Raw genomic sequence first — 26,297 nt, 5'->3', positions numbered from 1 at the left:
GCGGTTCCAGACTGCAGCGCCTTTAACCGCACGGCGACTTCGGCCGGCTAAGATAAGCCGGTGGACATCATGTTTTATTGCAGGAGATCCTTGTAATCACTAGTTATTATTTCTGAGTGGCAATTAATTTCAAATACGTTGCAGGCAATAGGCACGCAGTTTTATATTTTGCCTGGCGTGATCTGTTTGCAAGTTGTCTGCCTCCGACAGATCCGATTGCCTTCAAATTGAATGAACTGTAGAATTTCGATGGAAGGGGGAGGAGCGAATGCTGTTACGAATGATGTTCAGGTAAGAGGAAAGGTAAAGGGAAAAAATATGCGCTTCTCATGTAGAGGACATTTTATTTGTTTATGGCAAACGTTAAACACCCAGTCTCATGAAGCATAAGAGACTATACTAGCTAATACATTTATCTTATAGCCAACCTCTTGCATCATAATCTTGGAGGGTAATTAATACTTTCTTTCGATACATTTCGCCCGACGAAAACGGAGGAACTGAATCACTCACATCATCTATAGAAAACTTTTCATGTTCCTCAGCGCAAATTACATTCAGCATCATCAGTATGTGCACAATCTCTGTCGGGGCGACCCTGTCGATTTCCTTCATGAATTCTGCTTTTGTGAAGACTGTTGTGTTGCACCGCAGTTTCTTCAGCCAAGCCACGAAATTTTCATAGTAAGCATCTGTCAGTTCATCGACACTGTTTCTAACCAGATCGTGTCGTAGGCTGGTATACAGGAAAAATACCAGGTCTCTTACAGGTGAAGAGTAGGTCAGAGTCTGGAAGTCAAAAAATTTAACGTCCGTTGGCTTCTCACTGTCCTCGTATCGGAAAACCATGTTGTTAACCCACAAATCATTGTGTGATAGCGAAGCAAATGGTTCCACAACTTCCGCCCAAAGTTTTGCGAACGGCAAGTCACTGAGGCGTTCGAAAGCAGCTTTTACTTTATCGTTGAACGGTGCGATCTCTGGAAGTCGGCACATGTGTTCCACCATGACGTCGCTGAATCGCTTCTGTTCTTCAGGAGGCATGCTGACGAATTTACACTTGCCTTCGATAACGTCTTTAAACACTTGTGGTTTGAGGATCCTGAGAGCGACAGCTGACGCATGGAACTGGGCGATCTTCCTGACCAGCATCCTGGCGTGCGGAAGGTCGAGTCCGGTCATCTGGTCTGCCATCCGGTAGCCGCTGGAGGTCAGGTTCTCCAGCAGGAGCACCGCGTTGTCATCGGCCGCCGCCGAGTCGTCGCCGGCGCTGTTTACCTGCGATCCGTAATACCGCGGCAAAGGGTCGCACACTTCCTCAGCCGGAACGCCCCTCTCACGCTGTAACTTAATTAGTTCGACATTTACGGAGCGGTACGCGTTTATTTCTTTTAAAAATGTCGTCGCGCTACCGAAAACTTTTTTCTGCATTTCTGTTGGAGGCATGAATTTGCCGACAAGGTCCAGCGTTTCACCATCTCGCAGATGCGCCTGAATACTCAATAGAGTGCTTCCGTAATTCTGGCCGACCTTCGTCAGACGTTTCACAGATAAAGTTCGTACGGTGCCTTGTGGCAGGCCGAGCAGGTGATCAAACTTCGCAGCGGTCACAGCCTCCGTCCACGGAATGTCCTCCATCGGAAACCTGAAATAATATTTGCAAATGTTTATATTCATGATTTTGATAGAATTACACAGGAAATTCATTATTAGACGTACGTTATAAAATATTCAGCATTTTTGTCTACTTTGTCTTTACGGTTGTTTCATTTCCGTCGCCTACACTAGCCAGGAACAGGCCGTCAGCTACTCACTAACAAGGGAACCTCCCCACCGCACCCCCCTCAGATTTAGTTGTAAGTTGGCACAGTGGATAGGCCTTGAAAAACTGAACACAGATCAATCGAGAAAACAGGAAGAAGTTATGTGGAACTATGAAAAAGCCGGCCGGAGTGGCCGCGCGGTTCTAGGCGCTACAGTCTGGAGCCGCGTGACCGCTACGGTCGCAGGTTCGAATCCTGCCTTGGGCATGGATGTGTGTGATGTCCTTAGGTTAGTAAGGTTTAATTAGTTCTAAGTTCTAGGGGACTGATGACCACAGCAGTTAAGTCCCATAGTGCTCAGAGCCATTTAAACCATTTATACTAAAAAAAAATAAGCAAAATATACAAACTGAGTAGTCCATGCGCAAGATAGGCAACATCAAGGATAGTGTAAGCTCAGGAGCGCCGTGGTCACGTTGTTAGCGCGAGCAGCTGCGGAACGAAAGGTCCTTGGTTCAAGTCTTCCCTCGAGTGAAATGTTTAATTTCTTTATTTTCGCCAAGTTATGATCTGTCCGTTCGTTCATTCACGTCTCTGCTCACTGCAATAACCTCAGTGTCTTTGTTTTGCGACCGCACCGCAAAACCGTGCAAGTAGTAGACGAAAGGACGTGCCTCTCCAATGGGAACCGAAAACATTTGATTGCAAGGTCATAGGTCAACCGATTCCTCCACAGGAAAACACGTCTGATATATTCTATACGACACTGGTGACGGCATGTGCGTCGCATGACAGGAATATGTTGTCGACCCACCTAACTTGTACACTTGGTGAATGGGTAAAAAGATTCTTCAGTCGTAGCGCGCTGGTCACTGCAGCACGCGGCGCTCTACTACTGCGGGAGAGCAAGAGAGGAGATCGTACTGCGCGCGGGTGGCAAATTGTCGTGTTGCTGTTTTAACGGCAGAAAGCAAATTGTCATAACCCTAGCGCGCAGTATGGTTAAGATGAGCAGCGTGGGACGTGATGTCGCGAGAGGCGGCAACTCGGCGACAGAAGAAGCAGTTTCCCCCGCTCCCGCCCTGTACATCAAGTGCAGGGAGGTCGAGTGGGTGGAACTCTTCGATGAGATGGGGCAGAGCTGCGAGAAGGAGGTCGTCGTTGAGTCCGTCGACTCCGACGCCACCATCAAGCTCCAGGCCGCTGACTGGAACGACTACCGGGCCCTGAGTGCCCTTGTGGCCGCTCACACGGTGGACGCCCCGGGAAGAGGTGCGATGGGTCCAAAGACTCGTCGCAAAGACGTCACCAAGGCGCTCCTGAGGGGACTGCCTTGGATCCTCTCGGAGAGGGCGGTGAAAGAAGGACTGCGCCGCCAAGGTTTTGTTGAGGCAACCGTCAGGTTGCACAACAAAACCAATAGGAAGAAACCACCTCTGTTTATCGTCGCCACACCAGCGGCGGACAATGACGGGGGCATTCTTGACATCCGGAAGCTCTTGGGCTTCCACGTGCAGCCGGAGACTCTCCCCCCCCCCCCCCCCACCTGGACACGAAGCCACAGTGCTTCAAGTGCCAGGAGGAAGGACATGTGGCAAAGCACTGCCGCAACGCCGCCAGGTGCGTCAAGTGCGGACGTCACCATGACACCCGCACTTGTACCAGCACCAAAGATGTCAAACCGACGTGCGCCCGCTGCGGCGGTGAACACGTCGCCAACTGGCGCGGATGTCAGGCCTTCAACGGCAGAAATCACGCCACTACAAAGGAGACGGCGTCCCGGGCAAAGAAGCGACGCCGCAGGAGAAGGCGACGACAACGTCCTGCAGCCGCGGCGAGCCGCGAAGGGACAGTGGAATCAGCGAGAGGAGGGGGCAACGCCGCGGGAACAACGGCGGCGCCCGGAGGTGATTCGACGGCGGCCACCGCTCACGTGCGGCCGCCTTCCCCGCCGCCTGTGGCAGGGGCGGAGGAGGGAGGCGGCGGCGCGACGCAGCGAGTGGGAAGACGGCGACGACAGCTGGTCCCGACATCGAGTCGGCCCTCCAGGAGGCGGAAACACGATTCCGCATGGTTCTCCATGCGGAGATGGAGGCCGCCTGCCTCACTCTACGTGAATCCCTTAGCCGCAACACCAACAAGAAGGAGGCGCAGCACCAAGACGACAGGATGGCAACAACAGCAGCACAGCCCAGTCGCGACCAGGCCACACAAACGGACTGGCCTAAGAAGATGACAATAAGTCGAGCCGCACAGGCCTCGTTAGAAGGCAAGGGAGAAGCGGTTGCACGTCAGGACTCAAGCGTCCAAACCAAGGAGTTCGTCAACCACCGGGCGGAACTTGTGGACAGCGAAATCCTGGACGACGCCAGCCCACGAGACGAGTACCAGATGAGCTTCCTGCAAAGCAGGGAGCTCAGAAGAAGAAAGGAGGAAGCCCTGAACGAGCAGTTCAGAAGACAGAGAGAGGAGCAAGAGGCGGAGCGTGACAGAAGACGCGAAGCCGCCCTTGCCCGCCGTGAACGCCAGCGTCAACGCTGGCAACACGGAAAATAAAGAGAAGGCAGTTCTGGCCGGGTTTTGCAGGTTTTCCTTGGCCGCTAAGGTAAATACCGGAACTGTCCCCTACAAACTCCTGCAAATAAATTCCCAATTGGGAGATATCCACCCCTTTCCCCGCACCCCAGCAACAAAAATAATAAACGGTGACAAAACAGAATAACTAAAACCCATGGCTGAAAAGAGCCCAACGCATGCTCTATAACAGCCCGCCCTTCTCCATCCGAGAAAAGGGAATGAAAAAAAAAAAAAGAAAAAAAAAAAAAAAAAGATTCTTCTACCTTGCCCGATTTAGGTTTTCTTGTGGATGTGATAATCACTCCCAAAAAAGTGATGATGGACAGATAATAATTGTCTGAAAACAAAAAAATTAAACTTTTCACTCGAGGGAAAACTTGAACTAAGGACCTATGGTTCCACAGCTTCTCACGCTAACCACTGAACCACGGCGCTCCTGACCTTACACCCTCCTTGATGTTGCCTATCTTGCGCATGGACTACTCAGTTTGTATATTTTGCTTATTTTTTTTCAAAGATCCATACAAGTTCTTCCTGTTTTCTCGATTGATCTGTGTTCAGTTTTTCAAGGCCTATCCACTGTGCCAAGTTTAACTAAATCTGAGCGGGGTGGGACGGAGAGGTTCCCTTGTGAGTAGCGTTTACATCCTCTGTTCGACCACTGAGTTTATCACGGTGAACTTGTTAGGGATTAGTCACATCTTAAGATGGCAATAAAATGCTGAAACCGGTAATTTGACTATTGTAGTTATTAAATAATAACTTATTACATAAACATTTATGAAGCCCATATACGATATTGAAAGCAGTCTATTGCGGCACACTTGTATGTGGTACCGAATATAACAATAACATTATAAACGGATAGACTTTATAAAGCGGATCGCTGACTGTGTACGACCGCAGAGCCAAAGATACTGCTTTTGGTCTGAGATTGTAGTGTTGAAGTAAGAGAGCACTTGGCGCACTGTAGTGGGTAGTTGTCTGTAAGCGAAAGAGGATCGATTAGGCAGTTTTTGTGCTGTGATCTGTGAAGCCACCGTGTGTTAGATTAAAGTAGAAATTACGAGGACACGGAAGCAAAAGTCTTCACGCAAGCAAGGTAGAGATGCTAAATAATTATGACTTTCGTTTTGCCAGCGCGTTGGTATAGATGAGTTGGCTGATGATTTGAAATTGTTGAGTAATCCCAAAATGCACGTAAACTGATTTGATGAAAAGAATAGTTAGATATTTCAATTTTGTAATGTTTCTAAGATTTTTTATCACGGGTATATGTAATTTGATGATTTGTATTTATGCTGTTTTTTTAGAGAGGTTAGATAATAATTGCTATAAAAATCTCATTGTTTGTCAATCAAGTAGGAAAAAAGGAAACGTTAGAGACAGCCCCGTACATTTGCACAAGCCCCGCCCATTTACCCCCCTCCACACCAACCCCTGCCACACCAACCAAGAGCACATCAATATGATCTTTGGTAGTCCTCGTCGCTGTCGTGTTTTTGTTCGTCGTTTTTTGTTTTACCGCAGTTGTTCGTACTAGCAGTGTTGTGCTGTTAGTACTTCTTAGCAGTTTGTGTAATACTGTCAAAATGAAACATAGCTATGCATTCTCAATAAAATTATCATACACAAGGCACCTAACCTTGACTGTTGTGGCCAACTGCTGTCAAAACTGATATCTAACAGACGTTAAAGTACGATAAGATGTGTTGCAATGACACTGACGAAATTATGTACATATGTTTAACAATAGTCAGCTCTAAAGCTCTCAAACACTGAAGAAGAACTCAAAGTAATCTCGTGTCTGCTATAAGCAAGCAGTCATAAGAGTTCACAAGTAAAAATTCACCCATTAGACAGGCAAATATTAATGAAGAATGTCACTGTATAAATATCTGACTGCTTGCATTACGCACTTCTACATTATCCCACTCTTATATTCTTTAGTCTTAATGAGGTATTCACAAACAAACCAAGACAGCGACTTTGCCTTGTTTATGCACAACATTGACTTTAGACAATCGAGATAATGGACAGCATCCTTGGCGATACTACCAATTAATATTTCCCAACAGAATATCTTACACTACGCGAGGTGACGGAAATTTGCGCTCACTGCAGTTAACAAATATCACATGTTTTGATATAGTGCAGATGAAAGCTCATGAAATAAAAAAGACAGTGTGGATACCATTTTTATTTTTCATTCTTATTGATGATTTTTCATCTCGCATATTCAATGAACATATTTCTAATTCTTTTCACAACTACTGATTTTCTCCCTTGTTATGACTGGCATATCTGTGATACGAACAACTCTGATGTTGGAACATGCGGCAGACCGTGGGCGGAGCTTAGGACATGGATTGGTGTTGAGGGGGGTGATTGGGTGGGACTTGTGCACCGTCCGGGGCTGTCGCTAACGTTACGTTAGGAAAAAGGATGTAATTTTTCTGAGGAATATAATTTCAAATGTCAGATGTTTTGAAAAGCCAAACTTAAATTGCAATATAATTATACTAAAAAGTCAGTGTTAGTAATTCACCACAATCAATACCGTCTCCCTGTCCAGGTCATATGTCTTTCAAAGATGTTGGATTTTTCTTAAATGTTTTCATCTATCAGCCAAAAGTATTTCATTTGCATTTCATTGTATTACGGGCAGCATTGCACACCGCTGAGCCTGAAGCTACGATATTTATATTTTTGTTGTGAGAGACCAAAATATATCGCGTTCCACCGTTGCTGCTGTAGAGGTAAGACAGTATATATATTTGTATGCACACGCATTCATCCAGTCTATTAAAACATAAGAAGAAATATTATAAAAGATCGTTACAACCTCCCAACGTCCCCCCCCCCCCCCCACAACCCGGAGAACGGAGTTGGTGTCCATTACATAATCTTCTACAAGTGAGTGCATAAATATCATTTCGTTGGTGTATAACAAGGTTTTTGTCTCGTCTACAAAAATTAGATCTTGTGGCATGAGAGTCTCGACCAGTTCAGTTATGTCGCAAATGACAGTTTTAGACTCTTGTCTACGCTCCTAGATAAATTTCTGCATACGCCCATAATAAGGACATATACTTTCGTTTCACAGTATGCCTACTCACAATATTTCAGTAAGCAGAGTTAAGTGAAAAATCTACTAAGCGAAACGTCTACAGATATTTCCCATCCCTCTTCGTGTCCTTCCCGGAGAGACTGCGAAGACAATCTACATCTATACTCCGCGAGCCACCTTACGGTGTGTGGCGGAGGGTACTTATTGTACCACTATCTGATCCCCCCTTCCCTGTTCCATTCACGAATTGTGCGTGGGAAGAACGACTGCTTGTAAGTCTCCGTATTTGCTCTAATTTCTCGGATCTTTTCGTTGTGATCATTACGCGAGATATATGTGGGCGGTAGTAATATGTTGCCCATCTCTTCCCGGAATGTGCTCTCTCGTAATTTCGATAATAAACCTCTCCGTATTGCGTAACGCCTTTCTTGAAGTGTCCGCCACTGGAGCTTGTTCAGCATCTCCGTAACGCTCTCGCGCTGACTAAATGTCCCCATGACGAATCGCGCTGCTTTTCGCTGGATCATGTCTATCTCTTCTATTAATCCAACCTGGTAAGGGTCCCATACTGATGAGCAATACTCAAGAATCGGACGAACAAGCGTTTTGTAAGCTACTTCTTTCGTCGATGAGTCACATTTTCTTAGAATTCTTCCTATGAATCTCAACCTGGCGCCTGCTTTTCCCACTATTTGTTTTATGTGATCATTCCACTTCAGATCGCTCCGGATAGTAACTCCTAAGTATTTTACGGTCGTTACCGCTTCCAATGATTTACCACCTATGGCATAATCGTACTGGAATGGATTTCTGCCCCTATGTATGCGCATTATATTACATTTATCTACGTTTAGGGAAAGCTGCCAGCTGTCGCACCATGCATTAATCCTCTGCAGGTCCTCCTGGAGTACGTACGAGTCTTCTGATGTTGCTACTTTCTTGTAGACAACCGTGTCATCTGCAAATAGCCTCACGGAGCTACCGATGTTGTCAACTAAGTCATTTATGTATATTGTAAACAATAAAGGTCCTATCACGCTTCCCTGCGGTACTCCCGAAATTACCTCTACATCTGCAGATTTTGAACCGTTAAGAATGACATGTTGTGTTCTTTCTTCTAGGAAATCCTGAATCCAATCACAAACCTGGTCCGATATTCCGTAAGCTCGTATTTTTTTCACTAAACGTAAGTGCGGAACCGTATCAAATGCCTTCCTGAAGTCCAGGAATACGGCATCAATCTGCTCGCCAGTGTCTACGGCACTGTGAATTTCTTGGGCAAATAGGGCGAGCTGAGTTTCACATGATCTCTGTTTGCGGAATCCATGTTGGTTATGATGAAGGAGATTTGTATTATCTAAGAACGTCATAATACGAGAACACAAAACATGTTCCATTATTCTACGACAGATTGACGTAAGCGAAATAGGCCTATAATTATTCGCATCTGATTTATGACCCTTCTTGAAAATGGGAACGACCTGCGCTTTCTTCCAGTCGCTAGGTACTTTACGTTCTTCCAGCGATCTACGATAAATTGCTGATAGAAAGGGGGCAAGTTCTTTAGCATAATCACTGTAGAATCTTAAGGGTATCTCGTCTGGTCCGGATGCTTTTCCGCTACTAAGTGATAGCAGTTGTTTTTCAATTCCGATATCGTTTATTTCAATATTTTCCATTTTGGCGTCCGTGCGACGGCTGAAGTCAGGGACCGTGTTACGATTTTCCGCAGTGAAACAGTTTCGGAACACTGAATTCAGTATTTCTGCCTTTCTTCGGTCGTCCTCTGTTTCGGTGCCATCGTGGTCAACGAGTGACTGAATAGGGGATTTAGATCCGCTTACCGATTTTACATATGACCAAAACTTTTTAGGGTTCTTGTTTAGATTGTTTGCCAATGTTTTATGTTCGAATTCGTTGAATGCTTCTCTCATTGCTCTCTTTATGCTCTTTTTCGCTTCGTTCAGCTTTTCCTTATCAGCTATGATTCGACTACTCTTAAACCTATGATGAAGCTTTCTTTGTTTCCGTAGTACCTTTCGTACATGATTGTTATACCACGGTGGATCTTTCCCCTCGCTTTGGACCTTAGTCGGTACGAACTTATCTAATGCGTACTGGACGATGTTTCTGAATTTTTTCCATTTTTGTTCCACATCCTCTTCCTCAGAAATGAACGTTTGATGGTGGTCACTCAGATATTCTGCGATTTGTGCCCTATCACTCTTGTTAAGCAAATATATTTTCCTTCCTTTCTTGGCATTTCTTATTACACTTGTAGTCATTGATGCAACCACTGACTTATGATCACTGATACCCTCTTCTACATTCACGGAGTCGAAAAGTTCCGGTCTATTTGTTGCTATGAGGTCTAAAACGTTAGCTTCACGAGTTGGTTCTCTAACTATCTGCTCGAAGTAATTCTCGGACAAGGCAGTCAGGATAATGTCACAAGAGTCTCTGTCCCTGGCTCCAGTTCTGATTGTGTGACTATCCCATTCTATACCTGGTAGATTGAAGTCTCCCCCTATTACAATAGTATGATCACGAAACTTCTTCACGACGTTCTGCAGGTTCTCTCTGAGGCGCTCAACTACTACGGTTGCTGATGCAGGTGGTCTATAGAAGCATCCGACTATCATATCTGACCCACCTTTGATACTTAACTTAACCCAGATTATTTCACATTCGCATTTGCTAATAACTTCACTGGATATTATTGAATTCTTTACTGCTATAAATACTCCTCCACCATTGGCGTTTATCCTATCCTTGCGGTATATATTCCATTCTGTGTCTAGGATTTCGTTACTGTTCACTTCCGGTTTTAACCAACTTTCCGTTCCTAATACTATATGCGCACTATTTCCTTCAATAAGAGATACTAATTCAGGAACCTTGCCCTGGATACTCCTGCAGTTTACCAATATTACGTTAACTTTTCCTGTTTTTGGTCTCTGAGGACGGACGTTCTTTATCAACGATGATAATGTCCTCTCTGGTAGGCCGTCAGGTATTTTATCGTTTCGCCCAAGGGGGGGTCCCTCTAACCTAAAAAACCCCCGTGTGCACGCCACACGTACTCTGCTACCCTAGTAGCTGCTTCCGGTGTGTAGTGCACGCCTGACCTGTCTAGGGGGGCCCTACAGTTCTCCACCCAATAACGGAGGTCGATGAATTTGCAACCATTATAGTCGCAGAGTCGTCTGAGCCTCTGGTTTAGACCCTCCACACGGCTCCAAACCAGAGGACCGCGATCGACTCTGGGCACTATGCTGCAGATATTAAGCTCAGCTTGCACTCCGCGTGCGATGCTGGTTGTCTTCACCAAATCAGCCAGCCGCCGGAAGGAACCAAGGATGGCCTCAGAACCCAAGCGGCAGGCGTCGTTCGTTCCGACATGTGCTACTATCTGCAGCCGGTCACACCCAGTGCGTTCAATAGCTGCCGGAAGGGCCTCCTCCACATTACGGACGAGACCCCCCGGCAAGCACACCGAGTGCACACTGGCATTCTTCCCCGACCTACCCGCTATTTTCCTGAGGGGCTCCATAACCCGCCTAACGTTGGAGCTCCCTATAACTAATAGGCCCGCCCTCTGTGACTGTCGGGACCTTGCCGGAGAATCAGCCACTGGCCCAACAGGCGAGGCATCCTGTGGTGGCTCGGAAACGATGTCATCACCACTAGGAAGCACCCCGTACCTGTTGGAAAGGGGTAAGGCAGCTGCCACGCGGCCAGATCCCACCTTTGCCTTTCGGCCAGGCACGCGCGAGCCCACCACTGTCCGCCATTCACCCTGGAGTGATGGCTGACCGGTAAGATGCTCACTGCCGGAAGACGCAGCGACATCAGGGGTTCCATGTGATTCCAAGGCCACCGAAGTAGGCATAGGTCTCACCACAGTTACCCCAACGCCACTACGAGCCGACGCCTGCGCCTCGAGCTCGATGAGCCCAACAGACAAAGCCTCCACCTGCCCCCGAAGAGTGGCCAATTCTCCTTGCGTCCGCTCACAACAACCACAGTCCTTACACATGACTATGTTTACCCTACTCTATACGGTGACAAATTCCCAAGATAATCTTCTGATGAGCTACTCTGATAATCAAGAAACACTCACTGAAATACGAGACCCGAAAACTACGCTAGGTTTTCCCAGAAAAACTATTTAAAAGCTAAGCGCAGCAAATAAGTACAAAAACGCTTTATACAAACAGTACTCGCTGCTGCTGGTGCTCTCGCTCTGGCTGTCACAAGACAAGTCTGGTGCGGCAGTACCATCATATACAGCGCTTTGCGATAGCAGAAATTGGCAGCTTAATGTTCTTAACGTTGCTGGAGGAAAATACTTCGTTAGTGGCTTCTGGTGTAAGATTTCCCTTCAGTGAGGCAGTCCCAGGTGGGGATAGTGATGGACCTGGGTGGTCGCAGCCCTATGAATAGGCGATAGCTTATCTCTTTCCTGCTGGGCTGCTGGATCACAGAAATGTTGTGACGACATGCTAGCCGATTTCCGGAGTCCGTGAGGCTCCACGGTAGTGGAAGATAGCAGGGCGGCTATGGGTGCCCTTAGCATTTCTGGTGTGACAAATCTGCATTTCCTGTCGGCAGCTGCAAATATGCGACACCGAAATTGTGCCGTGTTCAGTGTGGTGTGGTTCTAGAATCTAACTGTCCGGATGACGTCAGCCAATCAGAAGGGTCATCGACGTAGGAATTGTAGCGTAAATGTCTGAACCAATGAGTGGCGACACAGCATATACAGTGGGCCAATCTCTGATTAGTTAAACGGCACTCAGTAAGCGATAGTGGAGAAGTTTTAGTAGGCTTCAGCCTGTTGAGAAGCTCTCTTGATTGTCACTGTCGCAGTCTGGTGCAGTTTTCGCTGAATCGTTGAGTAAGTGTCGCCTTTTTAGCGCTAGCGCGGCTTTTCTCCCAGGAAGCTCACAGTTTGCGAGGTAAATTCCGCAACTTGTGTTGCTTTTTCAGTGTTTTTGCTTGTTTAGATCTTGGATACGGTTTTAACTTGCGTTTCAGAGCTGCACAGAGCTTGGAAAGCCCATCGCGGTTCCATAGCAATCTTCTGTTCAATTAGAGGTACCCACCACATGTTAGCAGAACAGTGTGTCTCAAGTAGGTTTGGACACATCAGTGTGCATTCCATTGCAGAATTTGATTTGTTGGACTCTTTGGAGAGACAGTTTCTCTCTTATCTAAGCATTCAATAAGAAACGGTTCAAAGATCCATTTCGAGAAAATATTCACTTTACTTGTATGCCAATTTACAGAAAATAAATCCACTATTTAAAAGAAATGGTATGTTTTCCTCCTTTTCTTTCGACCCACAACAAATTAGGTCGGGCGACGCAAATTATGAAACGTACCCGATTTATTCTGCATCACTGAATTGTGCTCCCAACGTGACAGGTTTCCGTTGTAGAGCAGCATTTACACGACAAACGACAGATGAGAAATGCTCTCATTTCTATTTAACAGTTGTGGAGTCACAGAGACCTCTCAGTTACTGTGGTTAGTAGTGTGCTGGGTTACGGCAATATAAGGTTACATCAGTTTGCATATCGTTCGTGTGATGAGCTCGTAAGTGTGGCAGGCAGACAGCACTTTCCACTGCAGAGGCCAAGCACACAGCAACCGCCCTGTGAGCGGCACATTGCACTGGAATAACCGTAGCGTGCAGGACGCAGTCAAGCAGTCATTCTCGCTGTCACTGGAACGAGAACAAGAGCTGACACGTGCTATGATGCCAGGTACCCCTCTGCCATACACTTGCACAGTGCGTTGCAGAATATCCATATGTGGATGTAAGACACCGTGACCAGCATCTCGATATTATGACGACTCGTTCACGGTTTTTAAGTGGTTACGATGAGATCATTTAAATACTGACAACCCCAAGGAGAGTGATAGCTTTCAATCTTGAAACGAGTTGCTGTGTTTTGTGGACGTAGCTGTAATGTGTGTCGAAAGCTGCTCAGCTACAGCATACGATATGTATTTATTCTGAGCAATAAGTTGTTAGCAGTAACAGAGAAATCATTCATGGAGCTCAAGGCTGTGCAGGGCCTCTAAGATTAAAATCGGATCACACCATGACTTTTCTCTAGAAGTCGCAATTAAAGTTTTACATCGATAAAGTAATGACAACACTGATGGAAAAGTACGGAGAAGGGTTTACTTAAGACGAAGCTATTTAGAGAAATCAGTTTCATCAACTCCAGTATTCTCTTCATATCGACGAAACGCGTAGATAATGCGATTTACGTGCAGTCCTAAAAAGAAGTAAAATTATGGCGGCAAAAGAAAAATTTTCAGCGAGGTCAAAAATTTTCTGAACAGTGTCATCATACAATAAGGCGTAGTTATCGTATCTTAAGAATAATGACATAGTTAAATTTAAAAAGTAGAACATGTCTTTTGCCAATTTACCTTCACTGCGTAATGCATGTTACTGGAAAAAACGTTATGCCAGATATCTTTGCTGGAAAAAGTTAACTCCTTACATCTTTCTGATCTGAACACCTCCTTCGTTGACTCAATTTTTCAGACGCGACGGCACTACTTCAGACGGACAAATGGGAACGCACATCATAATGTAGGGAAGAGGCACGGGTGTAACCATGGTCCTGATATAATTTGAAAGGATGTGTGCGTAGTGAGTGCAATGTGTCTCAACTCTTGATGAGAAGTGAATTAAAAGTGTAACATTAGTTTTGGAATTAACTACAGCCGTAAGCAATTATATGCATGTATATTAGTTCAGTTTTAAATATATGTTACGTTTAAATAAGTTTAAATCTTTAATACAGTTTTAAAGCAAACTGTGGAGGAATGAACAGCTAACTAATCTCACGCAGCTAACAAATTAAGCAAAGTTCAGATTGTTTATGGAGCCGTGGAGCGAAACCTAAAATAAAAGAACGAAAAAATATATTACGTGAGAGCCACAAAATTGTGCTCTGTCATTCTTGTGTGGAGGTGTGACATGAGTACTGGAATGGACAAAGGAGAATAAGTCACATCTCAACACATGTGAAAGATGGCGCTTGACTCTATAGGTTACATAATGAAGATACTTATAAAGATCTAAAACAACATTCTCTCCTATTTTGAAGACATACAAAAACGCGTTTCTGCAAACATTAGCGTTTGCACATGTACAGATGTCAAATGCTAAATTTCTGCATGAAAATTTTCAAAATATTCACGCAGTATATAATATGAACACCTGGAAGTTAAAACAAACGCATTGACTACGTCTGTAAAAATCTTCGAAGGGTAAGAAGTTCGATCAGTAACAAAATACATCAGATAACAGACGATATGTGTTTGGGTAGCCATATTTTGCAGTTAACAAATCAGAATAGCGAAGACTTTACCAAAGTATAATAAATCAATTGCGTATTAAAAAAACGTGATAGATAAATGATATAAGAAATACAGATCATATTTTACAATGCAATGTCGAAAGTGGCTCCCCTAAATGGTAATCAAAGTTGGACTCTTTCTCAAAAAGATAAAGCAAGCACGAACTAAAATTCTTACATTTCTAAAGTGGCCTAACTTTGAGGGACAGAATGAGAAGTAAAAATATAAGAAAACTATGACATCTAGACGAAATGTTTTACGATTTGCATATGTACTAATCTGAATGACACAAGTATGTTGCTAATATTCCAGGGAGTAGGATTCTCCATAAAACATCCCCATAGGAGAAGAGATTTAGGAAGACGATATCTTCGATGGATTTAACATTTCGTTCAGTCACAGAATGGCAGCATATCCAGTACTGTTAATAGATAATGATGTTACTAATGACGATGAAAATATAACCGGTGTTTCTACACATGAGTTCAAATGGTTCAAATGGCTCTGAGCACTATGGGACTCAACTGCTGAGGTCATTAGTCCCCTAGAACTTAGAACTAGTTAAACCTAACTAACCTAAGGACACCACAAACATCCATGCCCGAGGCAGGATTCGAACCTGCGACCGTAGCGGTCTTGCGGTGCCAGACTGCAGTGCCTTTAACCGCACGGCCACTTCGGCCGGCTACACATGAGTTGATACGCGGGAAAACAGTAGTTGTTTTAAAGAACAGCCAGCAGGACACCAGCCACACATTAAGTGGAGGCGACATAGTTTCACATTGACAGCTTTGTACGTGTTAAATCAGAGATTCTGAACATTGCCTCGAAAAGGTACTGGTGGAAGATATGGACTTGGCAAGAGTTATTCAAGCAGGAATTGATAACGGTGTTTCCTTGGAAACTAATGGGTTAGACTTTGGTGTGATTTACCAAACGAAACAGACAAGAACACAGTAGTAACTTCTGAAATGTGATGCGACAGGACGATGGAGTAGACGGGTAGATACAGTAACTAATGAAGAGGTACTGAGTTGCACTGTGGGTTAAAGAAATTAATGAAATGTAATTTATATTTAATTCTGCGGCAGTCACGAAGTTTTTCGATAGTTCCACGTGGTCGTTGTTACTGGAAAGCGTTGGTGATTTTGTGCAGCAGTATCTGAGGCTATCAATGACACAACATACCGCCTTGGCCGTCACACATGAAGCTGAGCAAAATCACCGACACTCTCCTGTAACAACAACCACACAAAACACGCCTCCCACGGATCGTAATGGTTAACCATCGAAACGCGTTGCGGCCAAAATAAAATTTTGTTACACAGTATTGAAAGTATTATATGTTTTTTCATTCTGATTCACAGTTACAGCCCTTGTTGTTGTTGTTGTGGTCTTCAGTCCTGACGCTGGTTTGATGCAGCTCTCCATGCTACTCTATACTGTGCAAGTTGCTTCATCTCCCAGTACGTACTGCAGCGTACATCCTTCTGAATTTGCTTGGTGTATTCATCTCTTGGTCCGCCTCTACAATTTTTACCCTCCACACTGCACTCCAATACTAAATTGGTGATCCCTTGATGCCTCAGAACACGTCCTACCAACTGATCCCTTCTTCTAGTCAAGCTGTGCCACAAACTCCTCTTCTCCCCTATTCTATTCAATACTTCATCATTAGTTATGTGATCTACGCACCTAATTTTCAGCATTCTTCTGTGGCACCACGTTTCGAAAGCTTCTATTCTCTTCTTGTCCAAACTCTTTATCGTCCATGTTTCACTTCCATACATGGATACACTCCATACAAATACTTTAAGAAAGAGACTTCCTGACACTTAAATCTATACTCGATGTTAACAAATTTCTCTTCTTCAGAAACTCTTTCCTTGCCATTGACAGTCTACATTTTATATCATCTCTCCTTCGACCATCATCAGTTATTTTGCTCCCCAAATAGCAAAACTCCTTTACGACTTTAAGTGTCTCATTTCCTAATCTAATTCCCTCAGCATCACCCGAGTTAACTCGACTTCATACCATTATCCTCGTTTTGCTTTTGTTGGTGTTCATCTTATATCCTCCTTTCAGGACACTGTCCATTTCGTTCAACTGCTCTTCCAAGTCCTTTGCTGTCTCCGACAGAATTACAATGTCATCGGCGAACCTTAAAGTTTTTATTTCTTCTCCATGGATTTTAATACCTAATCCGAATTTTTCTTTTGTTTCCTTTATTGCTTGCTCAATATACAGATTGAATAATATCGGGGAGAGGCTACAACCCTGTCTCACTGCCTTTCCAACCACTGGTTCCCTTTCATGCCCCTCGACTCTTATAACTGCCATCCGGTTTCTGTACAATTTGTAAATAGCAATTCGCTCCCTGTATTTTTCCCCTGCCACCTTCAGAATTTGAAAGAGAGTATTCCAGTCAACATTGCCAAAAGTTTTCTATAAGTCTACAAATGCTAGAAATGTAGGTTTGCCTCTTCTTAATCTAGCTTCTAAGATAAGTCGTAGGGTCAGCATTGCCTCACGTGTTCCAACATTTCTGCGGAATCCAAACTGATCTTCCCCGAGGTCGGCTTCTACTAGTTTTTCCATTCGTCTGTAAAGAATCCGCGTTAGTATTTTGCAGCTGTGACTTATTAAACTGATAGGTCGGTAATTTTCACATTTGTCAAAACCTGCTTTCTTTGGGATTGGAGTTATTATATTCTTCTTGAAGTCTGAGGGTATTTCGCCTGTCTCATACATCTTGCTCACCAGATGGTAGAGTTTCGTCAGGACTGGCTCTGCCAAGGCTGTCAGTAGTTCTAATGGAATGTTGTCTACTCCTGGGGCCTTGTTTCGACTCAGGTCTTTCAGTGCTCTGTCAAACTCTTCACGCAGTATTATGTCTCCCATTTCATCTTCATCTACATCCTCTTTCATTTCCATAGTATTGTCCTCAAGAACATCGTCCTCGTATAGACCCTCTATATACTCCTTCCACCTTTATGCTTTCCCTTCTTTCCTTAAAACTGGGTTTCCATCTGAGCTCGTGATATTCATACAATTGGTTCTCTTTTCTCCAAAGGTCTCTTTAATTTTTCTGTAGGCAGTACAGCCCTTAAAGTATGAATAATCCATAAAGGATGTTTAATGTTATCCATTACGGATGTGAGGTAATGATTGTTAAGATTTCACTGTCATAATTGGTAGCATTCATCGATATTTCTGTCCTAAAAACATCTCAACAATGCGTTCCAAGAGTCAACGCTATTATCGTCAGGTTGTAAAAAAGCTGAAGATTTTAAAAGGCTAAAAATTCTAACAATAATAATGATTACAAGCTGGCCGATGTGTCCGAGTGGTTCTAGGCGCTTGAGTCTGGAACCGCGCTGCTGCTGCGGTCGCAGGTTCGAATCCTGCCTCGGGTATGGATGTGTGTGATGTCCTTGGGTCAGTTTGGTTTAAGTAGTTCTAAGTTCTAGGGGACTGATGACCTTAGATGTTAAGTCCTATAGTGCTTAGAGCCATTTGAACCATTTTTGAATAATGATTACGGTATTCATGAGATAAAACAAAATGAAAGTAAATTGGACCGTGGGTCTCTGTCTTGCGTCAAAATCGTCTACATCTGTCAGTGGTCGTCCAAACTCACACGTTGGTCCACCTCTGGTCCTTGGGCAAGAAGCTATTCGGCTCTCCATTGATTGATAAAGTTGCTGCATGTTGCCCTGAGGGAAGAGAGCCACCGAGCTTGCAGGCCAAGGTAGACAAGTCTTCCCTGGTCATCGGGGCTCAAGTTGAAGCGGGACCCACCACTGAAGACGCCCTCTACATCGGTGAGATACAATACGGCCCGACCACCAGGAGTGCTGGTATCGGGTGCCATTTAATTTCAAAACAGGACTACTTTGGTTGTTATCCGCGGCACCTTTGCAGCACAGCGGTACGTCGACGATATTCTACTCCCTTCATGTCAAGCCGTCCTGGGCTTACATCTCAAGGTAATGCCTGTCTTTGTGCTTCCCAAAAATACCTTGGCCAGCTCTCCACAATTGAGAGCTTCGGACCATTATTGGCAGAGACCTTCAACCAGCTCGGGATTTTGACAATTTAACGCTCCAGTTGGACAGAAGATGGCACGATGTCTCTCAAGACAACATCCAGCAACTCTATCAATCAATGTCAAGCCGAATAACTGCTTGCATAAGGGCCAGGTGAGAAACAACGCGTTATTTACATGTTCAATTTGTAAAACTCTTTTTTTAAATAAATCATCCAATTTTTCTGAAATTGTAAACAGTTCTGTACGCGTAAATCACATGTACCGATTTCTGGCCCACTGTGGTAATTCCTTCGTGGTGCGTCTTTTTTTTTTGTCTTAGAGCGTGTATTGGACAGACTGCAAGAACATTTTCGATCTGCTACAAGGAAGACAAAGTTGCGTTCAGGTCAATAAGTATGACAAATCAGCTGTTGAGAATCATATGCACGAAATAGGCCATCCCCTCGGGATTAAGGAAATAGGAGACTTAGATATCTTGCACAGAGAGGTGAAAGGGAAGAAACTCGCCTTGCTAGGAGAATTGAAGATTGTCATTCATGAAAAGAAACATGGGAATAATCTGAATGCACGAGTGAAAGATAACGAAAGGAATTTTCTTAGCGGAATTGTAGAATTATTTTATAGGGCAGTACATGTTCATATATTTATAATAACTCTTTGACGGAACATACAGAGGCTAACAATGGTAAATTTCGGAAATGAGGAAAAATAAGCGACCAAGAAAACGGCATTATGGTTGAGCCAATACCTGCAGTTACACAATGGTTCCGTGGACGTGTCGGTCCACAGTGACCCCTGGACCTCTGCAGAGGCGTCAACTCGACAGTCTTGGAGTCCACAGCAGAGTAATAGGGCGCGGCGTGGAGTAGTGTGCGATGCGAGTGCCGACAGATGCCGACGACTGCAAGACAAGGACCCACAGTCTACCGTAATTTTATTCTATTTTATATTCTGAACGCCTCAATTATTACTGTTGGTACATTTTTATGTTTTACAGTCTGATGACGAGAGCACTGGCTCCCGAAACGCATGGTTGGTCTGAGTGTAGGACAGAAATTCGGTTAAATGCTACCCATTATTACTGCATAATGGATGTAATTGATGGGATAGGTTGAGGCCTCAAGAAATAATTTGATAACAGAGGGAAGTAAAAGGGGGGGGGAGGGAGGGAGGCAGGGTGTTAAAAATTGTAGAGAGAGAGAGAGAGAGAGAGAGAGATAGAGAAAGAGAGACAAAGGTTTAAATACAATAATCTGGTTCAAATTGGTATATGTTGTTGCAGTAGTTATGTAGGTATGGAAAGAGTTGCGTAACATAGACTTATGTGAAGAGTTGCATCAAAGCAATCTTCAGATTGATAGTTAAAGCAGCAGTCTGATATTTATATCTTGTAACGGATATCTTGAGTCTTTTAGTTTGCTGAAATTGTCAAAGGCATAACAAGGAGACAGCTGCGGATTCAACGGAGATTGCTAACATTTTGTAATTGCAGTTCAGAGGCGTGACGGAATTTTTCTATAGTCTGTCTGATCGCTACATGGCACTGTTGAATTTACGGCATTTAGTTTTGACTCGTCTATCGTGTAACCGATGTTTAACACATTCCTTTTAGCACTCATGTGGATGACTTGACCTTTTCATTATTTAGCGCCAACTGCCAATTTTCGCACCCTAAAGATATCTTTACAAAATCGTTTTCCAATTGTTTTGATCTTCTAATGCCTTTGCTACACAAGAAACGATAGCATCATCTACAATCAGTCTAAGACGGCTGCTCGGATTGTCACCTAAACCGTTTATATACACTCCTGGAAATGGAAAAAAGAACACATTGACACCGGTGTGTCAGACCCACCATACTTGCTCCGGACAATGCGAGAGGGCTGTACAAGCAATGATCACACGCACGGCACAGCGGACACACCAGGAACCGCGGTGTTGGCCGTCGAATGGCGCTAGCTGCGCAGCATTTGTGCACCGCCGCCGTCAGTGTCAGCCAGTTTGCCGTGGCATACGGAGCTCCATCGCAGTCTTTAACACTGGTAGCATGCCGCGACAGCGTGGACGTGAACCGTATGTGCAGTTGACGGACTTTGAGCGAGGGCGTATAGTGGGCATGCGGGAGGCCGGGTGGACGTACCGCCGAGTTGCTCAACACGTGGGGCGTGAGGTCTCCACAGTACATCGATGTTGTCGCCAGTGGTCGGCGGAAGGTGCACGTGCCCGTCGACCTGGGACCGGACCGCAGCGACGCACGGATGCACGCCAAGACCGTAGGATCCTACGCAGTGCCGTAGGGGACCGCACCGCCACTTCCCAGCAAATTAGGGACACTGTTGCTCCTGGGGTATCGGCGAGGACCATTCGCAACCGTCTCCATGAAGCTGGGCTACGGTCCCGCACACCGTTAGGCCGTCTTCCCTCACGCCCCAACATCGCGCAGCCCGCCTCCAGTGGTGTCGCGACAGGCGTGAATGGAGGGACGAATGGAGACGTGTCGTCTTCAGCGATGAGAGTCGCTTCTGCCTTGGTGCCAATGATGGTCGTATGCGTGTTTGGCGCCGTGCAGGTGAGCGCCACAATCAGGACTGCATACGACCGAGGCACACAGGGCCAACATCTGGCATCATGGTGTGGGGAGCGATCTCCTACACTGGCCGTACACCACTGGTGATCGTCGAGGGGACACTGAATAGTGCACGGTACATCCAAACCGTCATCGAACCCATCGTTCTACCATTCCTAGACCGGCAAGGGAACTTGCTGTTCCAACAGGACAATGCACGTCCGCATGTATCCCGTGCCACCCAACGTGCTCTAGAAGGTGTAAGTCAACTACCCTGGCCAGCAAGATCTCCGGATCTGTCCCCCATTGAGCATGTTTGGGACTGGATGAAGCGTCGTCTCACGCGGTCTGCACGTCCAGCACGAACGCTGGTCCAACTGAGGCGCCAGGTGGAAATGGCATGGCAAGCCGTTCCACAGGACTACATCCAGCATCTCTACGATCGTCTCCATGGGAGAATAGCAGCCTGCATTGCTGCGAAAGGTGGATATACACTGTACTAGTGCCGACATTGTGCATGCTCTGTTGCCTGTGTCTATGTGCCTGTGGTTCTGTCAGTGTGATCATGTGATGTATCTGACCCCAGGAATGTGTCAATAAAGTTTCCCCTTCCTGGGACAATGAATTCACGGTGTTCTTATTTCAATTTCCAGGAGTGTAGATAAGGAACAGCGGAGGGCCTAGAACACTACCTTAGGGAACGCCAGATATCACAGTCCAACAATGATTTTGTGCATTAGTTACCCACGGACGGGATAGTTTTGGATTATGAGGTAGAAATCAAGAAGACAGAAGCAGCAGGTGAGGCATGCTTAATACTATTGCCTTGCTTTTCGTGGGATTCATTTTAAACTCCGCAGGTTGAACCAGGGTGATGGTGTTGAGGTGTATCTGGAGAGACCATTCAGGAATATAGACGGTTGAAGTGTAGAACCACTGGCATATCGGAGCAGGCTTTTGCTAGCAAGTGTCGTAGGCATATCAGCTCTGTAGAGGAATGGTGACAAAATCAATCATTGTGGCAAACCTGCAAACTGATGACGGATTAAGGATTGAGTGCAGTCAATAAGACAAAAAAGGATGATCAGCCAGGGAGCTACAAGGCAAATGTAATTAATTGGAAGTGATTAACTCTGTAGTTTGGACAGGAGGGCAGAACACAATACATCATAAAAGGCTTCATTGAGATTGATGGAGAAAATTACCGCGTTTCGACTTTTGTTCAGTTGTAAGAATAGAGTTGGGCCAAGCTAATGGTCCATGTAATGCTTGAAAAGGTGGGAAAGCGAAAACATTGTACTATATTTTCATGGATGCGCTGTGTTAGAATTGCTGCAAATATTGTTGAAAACGAATTTGAGGTTCATGCGCCGATAGGACGAAGTTTTGTTAGTCAGTTTTGTTGGGTTTATGGAATACAAGTATTCTGGAAGTCTTCCACGGCACTGGTTCGAAACCAGTACAGAGGATGATGTTGTAGAGTATGGTCAGAGCTTGCAGGAAGAACTTAAGTCTTTCTTTGTGCTGGTGGTGGTAGGTTTCTGTGCGTGCGTATGTGTGTGTGTGTGTCTTTTCTATATTACTCTTTTGATATCTTGCACTGTAATTGGCAACTTTAATTCTGTTTGTGGTCTGGAGTGAAGATATTCCAGATAGGAAGTAAGAACAGATCTGTAGTGTTTTTGCGTTGGTAGCTGTATGGTGCTAAGGAGTAGATGGTTCGATCATTGGTAAATCGAGCAAATCTTCAAGATATAAGGCAAAGAAGTAATGTGATAGCTGTTTGCTGTTTTGGAAGAAAGGATAATGTAATGACAGGCTGATGCCAGAAAAGCAGTGGAATACTTTCCAACAAATCGATATTTAGCCAACAGCCATCGAGTGAATTTTTTGCTGTTGATTACTAGTACGCGAGGCTATTTTCTTATCCTTTAAGTCAACGAGGTGGAGCATGCGCGTAAGGCGCTCTTTGACCGCCCTCTGTCGAATTCTTCGTTAAGTGTCGAGTTGTACTGAATCTCAGGTGCGCCTGCGCGGGCGGCACGGTGTTATTGTTTGTACGACGTCTGTCGAACTGGGCACTTCTCCAGAAACATGAGCATCATTCACATATTGTGCAGTAACCGTAGAGATCGAATCGAGGTGGAAAAACCACGAAAACCTTATAGAAACTAAGACCAATGGCAGGTTTCTAGATAGATTTAGTATGTCCTACAGGACACTTTGCACAGCACCCGTCACTGGATACAGGACCTCTGTCCCGGATCTCCATCTGGGCAAGCAGCCAAAAAAAGAAGGAAGGAAGCTTAGAGTGCAACACCTCATTGACGACAAAGCAATTACAGAGAGGTACAAGCTCAGAATTAATGTACATGAGAAAGGAAATGTGACTGTTCCGTCTAAGAGTAGTAGGAGTAATCCACTAAATTACAGGCCCATATCGTTAACGTCGATATGCTGCAGGATTTTAGAACACATACAGTAACTGACGGAAAGTCATCGAGTAAAACAGAAGTGAGTTCAGGCGTTCCCAAGGTAGTGTTATAGGCCCTTTGCTGTTCCTTATCTATATAAACGATTTGGGAGACTATCTGAGCAGCCTTCTTCGGTTGTTTGTAGATGACGCTGTCGTTTATCGACTAATAAAGTCATCATAAGATCAAAACAAACTGCAAAACGATTTAGAAAAGATATCTGAATGGGGCGAAAAGTGGCAGTTTACCCTAAATAACGAAAAGTGTGAGGTCATCCACATGAGTGCGAAAAGGAACTCGTTAAACTTCGGTTCACGATAAATCAGTCTAATGTAAAAGCCGTAAATTCAACTAAAGACCTAGGTATTACAATTACGAACAACTTAAATTGGAAAGAACACACAGAAAATGTTGTGGGGAAGGCTAACCAAAGGCTGCGTTTTATTGGCAGAACACTTTGAAAATATAACAGACCTACTAAGGAGACTGCCTACACTACGCTTGTCCGTCCTCTTATAGAATACTGCTGCGCGGTGTGGGATCCTTACCAGGTAGGACTGACGGAGTACATCGAAAAAGTTCAAAGATAGGCAGCACGTTTTGTATTATCGCGAAATATAGGAAGAGTGTCACAGAAATAATACAGGATTCGGGCTTGAAATCATTAAAAGAAAGGCGTTTTTCGTTGCGACGGAATCTGCTCACGAAATTCCAATCACCAACTTTCTCCTCCGAATGCGAAAATATTTTGTTGACACCGACCTACATAGGGCGGAACGATCACCACGATAAAAAAAGGGAAATCAGAGCTCGTGCGGAAAGATATAGGTGTTCATTCTTTCCGCGCGCTATACGAGACTGGAATAACAGAGGATTGTGAAGATGGTTCAATGAACCCTCTGCCAGGCACTTGAATGTGATTTGCAGAGTATCCATGTAGGTGTAGATGTCGATGTAAGGGTGTCAAAGATACTTTAGTGAGACAGTGCACGATATACGTAATGTTACTGTTCTCACAGGTCGTCCGAATATCGATATGCGCGTACGCATCTAGGAACAGCGTCGGTGAGTTGCGAGAATACGTAAACCTACATCTTCGTCCGCACCAACGGGTGGGTTTTGCACTGTGCTTAGCGCCGCTGGCAGCAGCGGTCCGTCGGCAGAGGAGTTACCAGGAGGTCGTAGTAAATGATTGGACGATACGGATCGGTAGCGAGAGTTTAAGATAATTTCCTTGTCGATTATTGGAGAGTTTGTAGAGCAAAATGGTTCAAGGTTCAATTAAATTACTAGTCAGATAGCTCAGTTAAAGCCGGTGACATATAGTATTCAGTGAAATTTGGTTATAGTCTGCCCGTCCAATCTTCAGCATTCTTCTGTAACATCACATTTCAAAAGCATTTGTTCTCTTGTTGTCCGTGCCGCTTATCCCCCAACTTTCTCTTACATGTAACTCTATAATCTAAGCTAAACCAAAATTTTCTGAAAAACTATTTATGTTTGATGATTAGATACATTCTAAGAAGAAAACAAGAGACACACCAGGAAGGAATTACCTGAGCGAGACGAAAATCTGTAGATGTGATCAGTATGTGCAGGTGCAGACAGACAAATGATTACAATTTCGGAAAAACTGAGTGATTTATTCAACACAAACAGCTTCGCAAATAGAGCAAGTCAATAACCCTGGTTGGCCAACCTCTGCGTCTCATGCAAGCAGTTATTCGTCTTGACACTGATTGACAAAGTTGTCGGATTTCCCCCTAAGTTATATCGCGCCACATTCAATCCAACAGACACGTCAAATCGTCAAAATCCCGAGATGGTTGGAAGGCCGTGCCCATAATGCTCCAAAAATTCTCAACTGGGGTGAGATCCAGCGACCTTGCTAGCCAAGGCAGAGTTTGGCAAGCACTAAAATAAGCAGTAGAAATGGAAATGTTCGTATGGTGTCAGTGGCCGGGAATTCCCAGGCGGGAAGTTCGGCCACCAACTGCAAGTCACATTGAGTGCGACGCCACAATGGGCGACCTGCGAGTCGACAATGAGGACAGCACAACACCCAGTCACTGAGGGGGGAAAATCTCCCAACACAGCCGGGAATCGAACCCGGGCGCCCGTGCGTGGCATTCCAACGCGCTGACCCATCAGCTAATGGGGCGGACTAAGCAGTAGAAACTCTCGCCATGTCTGGGCGGGTATTATCTTGCTGAAATGTAAGCCCAGGATGGCTTGTCATGAAGGGCGACAAAACAGGGCGTAGGATATCGTGGACGTGCCGCGAATTACAACCAAAGGAGTCCTGTTATGTAAAGAATGGCACCTCAGACTAACACTCCTAGTTGTTGAGCCGTATGGCGGCAACAGTCAGCCTGGTATACCCCCGCTGTCCAGCGAGTCTCCA

General features: G+C 45.0%; 1 protein-coding gene across 1 annotated transcript in view; it reads right to left on the bottom strand.

The window, feature by feature from the left end:
* Nucleotides 1-385: 385 nt before the first annotated feature.
* The window catches only part of LOC124805344, a 55,451-nt gene continuing 29,539 nt past the window's right edge, over nucleotides 386-26,297 (bottom strand). Inside the window, exon 2 of the mRNA XM_047265863.1 lies at nucleotides 386-1,645. Within this exon, the coding sequence (XP_047121819.1) occupies nucleotides 418-1,638 (1,221 nt within the window). The 5' untranslated portion in view covers nucleotides 1,639-1,645 and the 3' untranslated portion in view covers nucleotides 386-417. The remainder of the gene's footprint in view (nucleotides 1,646-26,297) is intronic.

The sequence above is a fragment of the Schistocerca piceifrons genome, chromosome 7 (genome assembly GCF_021461385.2).
Source record: "Schistocerca piceifrons isolate TAMUIC-IGC-003096 chromosome 7, iqSchPice1.1, whole genome shotgun sequence".
Lineage (NCBI taxonomy): Eukaryota > Metazoa > Arthropoda > Insecta > Orthoptera > Acrididae > Schistocerca > Schistocerca piceifrons.
This window is presented reverse-complemented; position numbering and strand designations above follow the sequence as displayed.